The following is a 12,058-nucleotide window of genomic DNA, read 5'->3' as shown; positions in this document are numbered from 1 at the left end:
TACAGGAGCAAAGAGCCTGTAAGAACAGCTGGGGGACCATCCTGGCACAGATTCCTAACTCCAAGAGGTGCTGGGGCAGCCGCACATCTCCAGACACACAGGGCAGTGCTGGGGCCTGAACAACCTCATAAACATGTCCCTGGGACCCAGTGGCACAGAATGACATGGGCGGGGGCTGCAGTGGGGTGCAGAGGGGGCTCTGGCCTTGGCTTTAGGGAAGACGCTAGTTCAGAGATAAGTCTTGGGGCCTATGGGGCTGCACATACAAAGGCCCTGCATTTTCCATTGACAGATGCTCTCCCACTAAACAGTCCCGTGGAGCAGAGTGCCTGGATTTGCCCCCCCAGGGACTGACTCTACTATGTCTTCGGAGAAAAGGCACATTGCAAGGCCAGGAGCTGCACTTGAAGTTGAAGGTACCCATTCAACAACCCAGGGCTCCTGTAGGGGTGGGTTTATCCACCAACATTGGAGATGAGTTGTGCTGGATCCTTGCTGGGAAATTTACCCTCCCCACTCCAAGAGCCATCCCACCTGCTAGGAAGGCAGGTTTTATGGAGGGACGGAGTATCGTACAGAGCACAGGCATGGGTTTGCTCCTCTAAGCCCTTTCGTAAATTGCAATGTCAGTAGCAAAATATCAGGACTTCAGAGAACTTCAAGGTCACTGAGTCCACTTGGTCTCTGCGCAGAGGCATGCAGACCCCAGCCTGACCTCACAGACCTGGATGAGATGACCTGGACCCAGGGAACCCACCCTCTGGCTTTTACAAAGTCCTTCTGAGCATCTACATATAGGCTTGCATGTTGCAGTTGAAGCTTCCTTTCCTTTCACCTTGTCTGTAGTTCTGTCGTCAAAAAGGCCAAGAAAGAGAATGGGCCACTGTGTCCTGACCCTGTGCTTGATCTTGGGTCCAGTTCCAGCCCCATCTTCTCAGGAGAGCTCTCACCCCCTCTACCAAACCTGGCAGCCAGAGTCACAGATGAGCAAGGCTGCTGCCCGTGGATCAGGGGCCCATTCCCTGACCTCGAGCCAGGGATGGAGTTGAGTTCCCTGAGCCCTCAGCTGTGGCAATTTCCCATGGATGGGGGATGGGAAGCCCAGAGAAGGAGCCAGGATGGGTGGGTGTGGCCCCTCTGGTCACCTTGTGTGCCTCTGCCTACCATTCCACGCTCAGCACATACTAGATCTCTACCACCCATAATGGCCCCCTCCTTTGCACATGCACACACACTGGGCCAGCTGGACCAGAGAGTGGGAGTGGCAGAGGTGGTCCAGCCAGCCCCAGGCCCCAGGCCTCAGGACCACTGGCAGGCACAGTCGGTGGGCTCCTGCACTGTGTAGGGCACCCAGGTGGCATTGGTGGCGCAGAAGAGCTGCACAGAGCGCCGCTGCAGGCCCACCTCACGGCAGCACTTGCAGAAGCGGGCATAGGTGTTGATGTTGTAGTTGTAGATGCTGGCAGATGGGCACCTCCCATCGCAGGACACTAGGTTCACCTGGGAATGGACGGGCCAGTGAGGCAGCTAGTGTAACTCCCGTTCCCCAAAGCTGCCTCCACCCCAGCTTTGGCTACCTTCCCCCTAACCCCCACCGTGATGTTGGTGCCACGCACAGGAGTGTTGCTCCTGCAGTCGTTCTTGCGGATGGTCATGCGGATGGTCACCTTCTTGCAGGAGCGCCCATCCTCCTTACCTGGGGGGAACAGGGTGAGTGAGGCAGCCATGGCCAAGATGAGCTCCCTGGGGGCAGCAGGATGGGCCAGGCTGCGGCAGTTAGTGTCATGCTGGAGGGTCCCTCTTCCAGCGTTAGTGCCCATGCATAAGAGCCCCACCCCATCAGGGGAAAGCCTTTTAACCCACATGCCCTGGAAGGAGGTGGAGTCAGGGAGGCAGAGACAGAACATCATGAGCAGGTGAGACAGAGGAAGGTGCCTGGGATGGCGGGTATGGCAGGCCTCGGGGGCCATGAGATAGGGAAGGGGAGGATTTGAGGATGGGGCAGCCTGCCACCCACCCCAGCCCCAACACCTGTCTCTAAGCCCTGTCGTTGACCCTGGGCATGTCCACACCCCTCTCTAGCTTCATCCCTCCTACTCTGAAAAGGCTTTTAGCATGAAGATTCTGCAATTTCCTGAAGGAATGGAAACCCCAACGCCCAATACAATGCTTGTACATAGCAGGTTCTCTCAGTTTCCACATCTATCAGTTGGGGCCAGGGGTTTGCCTGTCTCACAGAGCTGTTCACCAGTTGCCCCAGAGTCGACTCCAACTCGTGGTGACCCCATGTGTATCAGAATAAAACTGTGCTTCATAGGGTTTTCAGTAACTGAGTTTTTAGAAGTTCTTCACTAGATCTTTCTTCTGAGGCTCCTCTGGGTGGACTCGAACCTCCAACCTTTGGGTTAGCAGCCAAGCAGGAAACTTCTGTTTGAATGGTGCTTCCCACAGACAAGCCAGTACTTGGTTTACTCATACCCTCACCTCCTCCAGCTCTTTGCTCCAGTTTCTCCTCTGTGAGGGCTTTCCTGATCCCCCTTCTTGAAATTGCAACTCTCTCCCTCCACCCAGTGCTGCCTCCCTGCCCCCTCCCCTGCTTTATTTTATCCAGCGCATTATCACCATCCTATCAGAGAACACCGATAACTACGTGGTTGAAGCTTAAGCTTCAGAGCCCCTCTTTTGCACAAGTTCCTTCCACAATTTGTTGTGATTTCTTTTCTCCTTCTAAATAAATATTCACATTCACACCTATATTTGGATTTGTAATTATACGTTTTTTTCCTTAATTAGGACACCCCCAAACTGCATAAGCTTCAGCACCCCCCATACTTGATGCACCCATCCTATTATGTGTTTTACTTGTTATTCTGTCTCTCCTACTCAGATGTAAGCTGCATGAGGATCGAGATACTTATCTGCCTTGTTTATTGCTTTGTCTATATGCCCACGACAGTGCCTGGCACATAGTTGGTGTTCAGTAAGTATTTGCTGGGTGCGTGGACTCTGTAACCCCAGGTGCCTGCTCGAAATGGTGTAGAATCCCTTCTTCTGGTTTCTGGGCCTCACCACAAAAGTTTCCTACCAGCCTGGCTGGAGGACTCCTGGCCAGAGCTATGTCCACTTTGTCCTACTTTCTACTCCCAGAAGGCTCCCTCTGGGCCCTGGACCGTGACAAGCTGAGTGACAAGAGGAGCAAAGAGGTGGCAGCATTGGGGGCCAGCAGGTGGGCGCCAGGTGAGCAGCCACTGCTGAAGCATACACATGCAAGCCCAGGGGAGGCGGCTGGCTACCCAGCATGCACTGTTGGCTGACTGCCTTTGCCAGAGGCAGGAACAGGGCTATCGCCCTCCCCCGCCCCAGAGCTGAGGGCCACCTAGAAAAGGGAATTGTTGGAAATAGCAACGCGGCTGCCGGCCTCCAGATCCACGGGGTTCTGAGAGGAGTACCTGGGCGGCAATGGACACTAACCCGTGGAGGAGAGGCGAGGCTAACGGGGACCACGGGGAAGCAGAGTCCCCAGGGAACCTGGGAAGAGGGGACATGGGTCACAGGTCACATGGGAGCACGTGGGGAATTCAGGGAGCCTGAGGTTGTGGATCAGAGATCAGCTAATGAGGCACTGGGCCCAGCTTTCTCATAGGATGTGTCAGGGATATAAAAGGGTCCCAAATTGTACGGCCCTCCTAGGAAGGGGTCTGAGGGCTCTAGGGGCATGTGGGAAGAGGCCCTAAAGCTGCCTGGGACATGTATGTGTGTGGTTGGGGGCTGCTGGCTCTGGGTGTGCCGGGACCCAGGAGCCAGGGTGTAAGGACAGACACAGAGCTCTCACTCAGACTCAGTCGGGGACCCTATAGGCCTGAATCCACCTAGGAGGTACTTCTAAGACCAGTGTTCCTGACCTCAAGAGAGAATTCATGTGGGGAGTATCTGGGCTGCAGGTCTTGGCAGGGACAGGAGAAGGCAGAGTGGCTGGTGAGCTATTGACCTCCTGAGCCCAATGCCCCCTGGCTGTCTCCAACAAGAAGCAGGGTCTTGTGTTGGGACAGGGGTGTGAGTGTGGTCTCTGCCGCCTGCATATTTGTGCCAATGTCTGAGCCCTGTGACAGGGGTTATCCCTCATCGGCTGTCCCCTGAAGAGCCACCATTGTAGGTGCCAGGCCAGGAAGCTGGCACTCTGAACCCTAGCATGACACTCTATTCCCCCACTAGAGACCCTCAGCCCTGGCTTCGACCACAATCACTCACATGTCCGACAGCACCCTTCCAAGGAAGGTACCACTGAGCCCCCGACCTAGAAGAAGAGGAGGGGAGGTGAGTGGAGAGCCCCTTGGGCCAGATGCCAAGATCCTAGCAAATAGGCAAAAAGAGTCTGAGGGTCCTGACTCTTATGCTCCCATGATGCCTTAGGGCAGAAGCTCCAGGCCCTGCTGTCCGTCAGCCCCTGGCCAGAGGGGCTTTTCTGTGGCGGCTGTCATGTCCCTCACCGCCTGCCCCACTGCCATCAGTGCTTCCCTGCACTAGGGACGGTGCTTTGAGTTAGCAGCCTGGGCTCTATCTCAGCTCTGGATAAGTCACCCTTCCTCTGGGCTTAGTTTTCCCATCTCTAAAATGGGGACAATTATCCTTTACAGCCCTTCTCTATTGTGAAACAGATGAAACAGTGGATGTGACATTCTTGTAAATAAGTGTGTGTGAGTGTGGGTCTGAATATGTCTGTGCATGGTTTTTTGAAATATGTACGTGAACATGTGTGTACGCACATGTGTGAGTGTAGGTCTCAGTAGGTGCTCAGTATGTGATTTTCCAAGCATGTATGTGACAGTGTGTGTGCATATATGTGTGATTTGAGTGTACACATGTGATCGTATGTATATGACTGGGTATGTGTGTATTTGTTTTCTAGGTAAGAATCGGAAATGGTCAAAAGTCCAATATTAATCTCAGGAAGTTAATAATTCAATGCTATCCCCAAGCCTTCCAGGAAATCCTCTTCTTTGAGGTGTGCCCGCACTGACAGCTATCCCTGCTAGTGTCACGCACCCAACAGTCTATCACAGGACTGGACCATGACATCTGTGTGGTGCATGTGTGTGTAGGGGTGAGCCTGAATGTGCACCTTGGTGTGACTGTGCAGAGTGTGTGTGCCAGCATGCTGAGTGTGCATATATCCCTGTGGGGGTTGTGGTATTTGTGAGCATGGCAGACTACCTGTGCTGGTGTACATCTGAGTCTGCCTAGACATATGACAGTGTATGTGTGAGTGCATCTGTGTGTGGTCACGTGATGTGTAAGGATTGGGGTGTGACGTGGTCAGAGCAAAAATGCAAGGACAGATGTATGGGTTGGGGGTGGTGATGGGGCCCGGGCTCTCGGGAATCCCTCTTTCCACCGCCCTGCAAGCAGGAACACCCCTCCCCCAGTAAGAAAGCTGAGGCCCCCGCCTAAGGCCATGCGGCAGGAGGAGGAGGCAGGCCCTGACCTTGGCGCACTCGGTCTCGTTAAGTGGTGGGCAGCTGATGGGTGAGCGGACGAGCACGGCGCCCAGGGGAGTGTTGCTGCAGTGGTGGCGGGCACAGTCTGTGATCCAGGATGCCCCAGGCTGGAGGGCACAGAGGTGGGGAGAGTCCCCATGGATGGCCTAAGTGAACTGATAGGGTACAGTTCCGAGGACAGCTGCAGTCCAGGATCTGGCACTGCCCAGAGCCCATCTGTTCCCAGCCCTGACCTGGGAGCCAGAGAGGGCCCTGGTCATAGATGTGTCTAACTCCTTGAAGTCTCAATTTCCCTGTCTGGGACATCTTCCCAGGTGGGCAGTTATGAGGCTGCTTACCAAGAACAGAGAGGTGGTGCCATTGGGGAAGGTGAAGAGGCAGGACACGTTTCTGCAAGAGCCACAGCAGGCTGCCAGGTCCCGTGGGTGTTCGTACTCCTGGTTCTGCAGGAAAGGGTGGGGTCCTTAGCCATGTGTCCACCTGACCCCTCCACTCTCTTGCCTCTTCCACAGTCTTGCTTGTCTCAGAGCCCAGAGAAGGGCCCCCATAGGTGCTTAGGAAGGGGAACCCCAGCCTCCTATCTCAGGCAGGCAGGATGTTCTTAATATCCACTCTCGGCCTCCCTTACTGCTGTTGCTGCTCCCAGCCCTAGTGGACCCCTTGAGAGGCAGCACTTCTAGTGATTGAGGGCATCAGCTTGGGTTCCAGATAGACCTCAATTTGAGTCCCAGTTCCCATGGAATTTTGACGTGAGATTGAACCTCTCTAAGGTTCAGCTTTCTCATCTGCAAAATGGGAATAACTCCAACGCCATTTATTCTTTCATTCAACTAACAGTTATTAAGCCCTTACTACAAGCCAGTCACTGTCCTGGGTACTGGGCATGCTGAATTGCTCAACCAATGGCAGCAACACAAACACATAATCCGAAAGCATAGGGAATGTACAAGGTGTTGAGTAGGTGCTTAACAAATGTGTGTTCTCTGTCCAATACCCACCCTTTCCAGGTCTTAAACCTGTGTTTTCACTCTTGCTGTTTCTCTCCTGGCCTCTCCCAGGCCCCTTGCCCAGAACCTTCTACCGAGATCTCTGAGGTTCCCTTTGATGTCACTTCCTATACTTGTCTGAGGGAGCTTGGGGCAAGGAAGGGCCTGGCTGAGCCTTCTGATCCCTGGAGCACCTAGAGCCTTCAAGGAGAGCCTCCCCACGCCGCATCCCGCATTGCGCCTACCGCCTCACAGCGGACGTCACACAGCACCGAGGTGGTGTTGATCTGGTAGAAGCCGGTCAGCGGGTGGAGCACGTCAGTGCAGCGGGAGGTGTGGCAGACACCGTCAGCCGAGAGCTCCACCACTGTCTGGCCCGGCTGCATCACCCCCAGCTCACGGCTCAGACACACAGGGGCCTTCACTGGAGAGGCATGCAGGGTGGCAACAGTCACTGAGAGCCCGGCCACCACACCCGCCCCAGCCTGCTGGCCCCAGCCCTGGCTCACCGACCCCACTCACCGCACTCGTACTTGGCGCAGCCACACACGTTTTCCACACTGCGCATGAACTCCTCGTCCAACTGGTACTTCTCCCACTGGGGCGGGGAGGGAGGGGGGGACGAAGAGGCTGCGGTCAGCACCCTAGTGGGGAGGCCTGGCCCCACCCTCAGGGGGCAGTGTACCGCCTGGGCCCCTGTCTGTGTCAGTCATCTCCTTGCAGTGGGCAGAGAGGGGCTGGCGGGCCTGGGGGCTCTTGGTACCCTACAAGCTCAGTCACCCTTCTGCCGCAGAAGGCAATCCAGAAAAGGTGAAGTGTGGCTCTCAAGCCTCCTCGCTGGGGAGCACTCCCTGACGTCCTCTCCCAGGGCCACAGGCTTCTCCTTTCATCCTGAGTACCCAATGGCCACATCAGTGAGGGGGCGTTGAGTGGCTATGGACCCGTGGCCCTTCTTGGCTCACACTTTTTCCCCTTCTTCTTCACAGTTACAAGGAGAAGAAGGTGGTAGGGCAGAGGACAAAATGAGAGGAAATGTGTATTGTGTGTGTGTGGGGAGGGAGGTATGTAAACCAAAAAAAAAAAAACAAAAACCAAACCCGTTGTTTGGAAGTGAATTCTGATTCAAAGTGACTCTATAGGACAGAGTAGAATTGCCCCATAGGGCTTCCAAGGAGTACCTGGTGGATTCGAACTGCCAACCTTTTGGCTAGCAGCCATGGCTCTTAACCACTACACCACCAGGGTTTCCTGGGAGGTATGTGTAAGCCAGAAAATGATAGAAGCATAACGTTGCATTTCTTATTTTTGCTTAAGTGCTCAACTACTAACTGAAAGGTCCACAGTTCAAACCCACCAGCCACTGTGCAGAAGACCTGCCTATGAAACCCTGTGGGGCAGTCCTGCTCTGTCATATAGGCTTGCTATGAGTAGGAACTGACTCAACAGCAGCCAGCAACGACAACCACGGTGGCCATGTAGCTTGGAGGTTAAGGGCATGGTTGCTGGAGGCAGATTTCCTGGTTTCAAATCTTGGCTCTGTGCTCTACTGGCTTCATGAACTTGAGCTTCTTTGTCTGTATAACTGAGGTAATCAGAATCCACCTCATGGGGTTGTCATGAGAATTAATGTCATATTACACATAAAAGGCTTAGAAACGTTCCTGGCATATAGTTAGCTCTCAGTAAACATCAGCTACCATCCTAATTATCATCTTCGCCATCTTCATCACTATCATCACCATCATCACTGCCATCTTAATCCTCCTTGTACTTAATCCTCATCACAACTCTGAAGCATGATCGTGCCCATTTTACAGATGAGGACACTGTGCTCAGAAAGCCAGTGGTAAAACGTGGAACAAGCATGCCAACTTGCAATCAAGGGCTTTTTGTAAAGGTAAGGAAATAGGGTCTCTAGGGGAGGAGGCAGGCAGGAAAGGAAAGGTGGGGAGGAGCAGAGTCTCCATACCAGATGGCACTGGGGCACCGGGATTGTGTCGCAGTCACATTCTGAAAAACAGGAGGGGCCAGGACTCACCTCACCAGAGATGTCCAGGTGGAGGGCCCCTGGGCCTCCCAGGCCCCTCACTGCAGGTACAGCCCCTTCTCTGGCATAGCCCCAGCCCCAGCCTAGGGTGAGGGAGTCGGGGGAGTGAGGAGCCAAAATCTCAGCCTCCCTCCATCCCTGAGTGGGAGCTGCAGCTCCCTTGGCTGGCTGGATGGGTAGAGCAGTAATGGGTCTTAAGCACCAAGCTCCGCACCCAGACTTGGGACAGGCAGGCAGACAGACCAGTCACAGGTTTCTTTTTGTCATCTGGGATTCATCCGCCTGTGGCCCTTCTAGAACAGATGTGAGGCTTCTCCAGGGATAAACATGGCAAGGGCGAAACTTCTAACCAACTTATATTTCCCAAATATATGTTCCAGAAAGCTCAGCATTGCCTCTCCAAGTCTTACCTGTGTGCAAGCTGTTTGCTGAGGCACCACTAACTGATATAAGGGATATACCAGCTCTAGCTTCAAGGACTAAGAGCTCAAGGTAAGTGTGACTGTTGAATACTCTTCTGAGTCACTCATTCAGGCAACAAATAGTTTTAAGTGCCTACTATATACTGAGCTTTGTTCTGTGCTCTGAAGACACAACAATGTATAAAACAGACAAAAAACCCTGCCCTCATGAAGTGTATATTCTAGTAAGGACTGAAAAAAGACAAGCAAAATATCTAGATGCAAAACAGCGTTTCTCACACCTTTTTAAAATAACATTTTTATATAGAACTCACTGGCTTTCATTATTGATCACTGATGTTCCCACCTGCTTCCCAAAAGTGTTTGAGGTGAATTTTAACAAAAAGTCTGTTTGCTGTCAGACAATTGCAATAAAGACGTTTTAACGAAGGAAAACCTTTTTTGAAACAAGGGACTTTCTCATGTCCTTCTTTTATCCTTGGAAGAAAAGGATGTGAGAGTGCTCAGCACTCAGAGAGTGGATACAGGTGGGAAGAAGGCAATTTGGTGCCTTCCTCTGGTGACTCTGGAAGGGGCTGGAGCTGGGGAAGTTTGACAGTGGTGGGGCCTAGTTCCCTCCCCACCCCCGCCCGGCCACAGCAGGGGCCCAGCCTGGATCTCCAGCCTTTGTTGGGGGTCGGGGGGTTCCTGGCTAGGGACTTACCACAGGACTTGTAGGGGCAGCACCGATCTGGGCTCCACACCTCTACCAGGGTCGTGCCCAGGCCACACTGCACTTGGGGGCAGCGGAAGCTCTCACACACTGGGAGGGAGGGGAGGCAGGAGACACATCAGCCCAAGGCCCCTTGAAGGGTGAATCCTCATGAATGTAACATAGGCTGAGAAGGGGTACCTCCCAGCTCTTCCTTAAAAAACCAAACCAGTTGTTGTCAAGTTGACTCTGACTCATGGCGACCTAGTGTGTGTCAGAGTAGATCTGTGCTCCTTCAGGTTTTCAATGGCTGAGTTTTTGGAAGTAGATCTTCTGAGATACCTCTGGGTGTACTCGAACTTCCAACCTTTGAGTTAGCAGCTTAGTGTGTTAACCGTTTCCACCAACCAGCTCCTCCACAGGCCCTGCTACTGCCCCCAGACACCCTCTGGGGCTGGAGTTCAGGGGAGGAGTCTGGGCTCTCCCAGTATCCCTGCAGAACTACTTTTCACTTGAGAGGTATTAACAACAATGGCAGAACTTTAAACTCGCTAAACTGGGCCTCCCTCCCCTGGATTCTCTGTCACCCTGAGAGCCTGTGAGACATGACCCAGTGACCATGGTAAGCTCTGCTGCCAGGGAATGCCTCCCTCCATAAGGCAACACGACTTTTCATACCCTGTGGAAACACCATCATTTGTAGCTGACCCAGAACTAGCCCTGCTTCAGCTGATGCTACACTCTGGGTTCCCAGTCCTTTCTTCTATCCTTTAGGCTGACTTCTCTTAGTTTAAGACCCCTCAATCATTCTCATTTATCGAGAGACAAATGCAAGGAGTGAGGGAATTCTCTGGGCACCATTTTTTGGTGGGAACGGGAGGTGCAAGCGTTGGCCCTGAAGGTGAGGGTCTTGAAAACTGTAAGATTTATTAATAAAATTATTGGCACAGGCAAGGATTATTGATTGGTGCTTCAAAAAAAGTGAGGTGGTGGGTGGAGGGGAGCTGGACATTTGTACAGTGTCAAAGTAACAGGTTACCTTCTGGTCAAAAGAAGAAAAATGTAAACATTAGATGGAAGGATCAGACTGTCATCACCCTAATCCAGGGCCAACATTAACATCAGTGCCCCAGTACCATCTGGTATGGAGACCCTGGCCCTCTCCGCCCTTTCTTTTCCTGCCTGCCCCCTCCCCCAGATAGTATGCATCTCCTGATTTGATGATGTTCTATGAAGCTCACATACTGTCTAGTCAGATATTTTAACTTGAATCCACTAAGCCTAGCTTCCAGTTTACAGAAAACACAGAGGATAGAGAAACGATGTCAACAGCTCCTAGAGAAAGCAACTGGACGAATCCAGAGGTGAGACTTTCTGTAGGACCACAGCCCAGGCTGTAAGATTTGGATTTACGAAGAGAGAGACCTGTGCTAAATTAAAAGAGACGTAAGAGACATAATTATGATGTGTGGTTCTAGATTGGATCCTGGATTGGACAAACCTGGACAGACATGGACTGGGTATTAGATGAGTTGAAAATTTATTAACATGGAAGGTAAAGACCATTAACTGAAAACAGCAGGCTAAAAGAGAGCATGTACAGTACGATCTCATTTTGATAAAACACATACACACATATAAAGGCACAGAGACTATCTGGAGGGACATGAACTACAGTGTCAACAGTGGAATATCTAGGAGGTAAGGAAGATTAGTGTTTTCATTTTTTTATGTTTACTTGGATACTGTACTTTCTACAATGTGCATAAAGTGCTTTTATGATAATAGAAGTATAATAAAGACTGTGAGCAGATACTACTATCAATAGCCTTCTTTTATTAAGCACCTATGCTAACGGCTGTTAAGTATTTCGTATATATTACCTCTGATCTTCACAGCAGCCCCTCAAGGTAGATACCGTTAGCACCATTTTACAAATGAGGGGCCCTGGCTCAGAGAGTCAGTAACTTGCCACAAGTCACACAGCTAGTAAACAGTGGAACTGGGACTCAGAACCACGACTGGCTGACTGTGTGGCCTGTATTCATTCCGTCTACCAGGCTACCTCTTGGGGAACCATGGAAGAGAACATGAAGAAGAGATGGGGCTGGAGAGGAGAGAGGATGAAGGATGGTGAACCTCTGCTCTGATAAGTTTTGTAAACACTATGTGACAAGTCACTGAGACTCCAGTGGGCACTGATTGGCAGGTGTGCCCATGTCATTTGGGGAATTGTCCATGGGAGTCTACCTTGGTGCAAAGTTGGTTCTCAACATTAAACCAACCAGAGTTGCCCTTGGGGTCCCTGGCTGAGTTCTCACCTATACTGCTCTGTGCAAATTGAGGCTTATGTGGGGGCGAGGGGGTTTCTATAATCAGTGTGCAAAGCAACTTTTGTAAACAGAATCATTTAAGTT

General features: G+C 52.1%; 1 protein-coding gene across 1 annotated transcript in view; it reads right to left on the bottom strand.

Annotated features, from left to right (window-relative positions):
• Positions 1 to 1,299: 1,299 nt before the first annotated feature.
• The window catches only part of OTOG (otogelin), an 80,601-nt gene continuing 69,842 nt past the window's right edge, over positions 1,300 to 12,058 (bottom strand). The window contains exons 48-56 of the mRNA XM_049891415.1: positions 9,654 to 9,752; positions 8,451 to 8,491; positions 7,004 to 7,079; positions 6,727 to 6,905; positions 5,834 to 5,938; positions 5,483 to 5,602; positions 4,249 to 4,294; positions 1,617 to 1,696; positions 1,300 to 1,500 (exon numbers count right to left, since the gene is read on the bottom strand). Of these exons, the coding sequence (XP_049747372.1) occupies positions 1,300 to 1,500; positions 1,617 to 1,696; positions 4,249 to 4,294; positions 5,483 to 5,602; positions 5,834 to 5,938; positions 6,727 to 6,905; positions 7,004 to 7,079; positions 8,451 to 8,491; positions 9,654 to 9,752 (947 nt within the window). The remainder of the gene's footprint in view (positions 1,501 to 1,616; positions 1,697 to 4,248; positions 4,295 to 5,482; positions 5,603 to 5,833; positions 5,939 to 6,726; positions 6,906 to 7,003; positions 7,080 to 8,450; positions 8,492 to 9,653; positions 9,753 to 12,058) is intronic.

This window comes from Elephas maximus, chromosome 7 (assembly GCF_024166365.1).
Source record: "Elephas maximus indicus isolate mEleMax1 chromosome 7, mEleMax1 primary haplotype, whole genome shotgun sequence".
In the NCBI taxonomy this organism is placed as follows: Eukaryota; Metazoa; Chordata; class Mammalia; order Proboscidea; family Elephantidae; genus Elephas; species Elephas maximus.
This window is presented reverse-complemented; position numbering and strand designations above follow the sequence as displayed.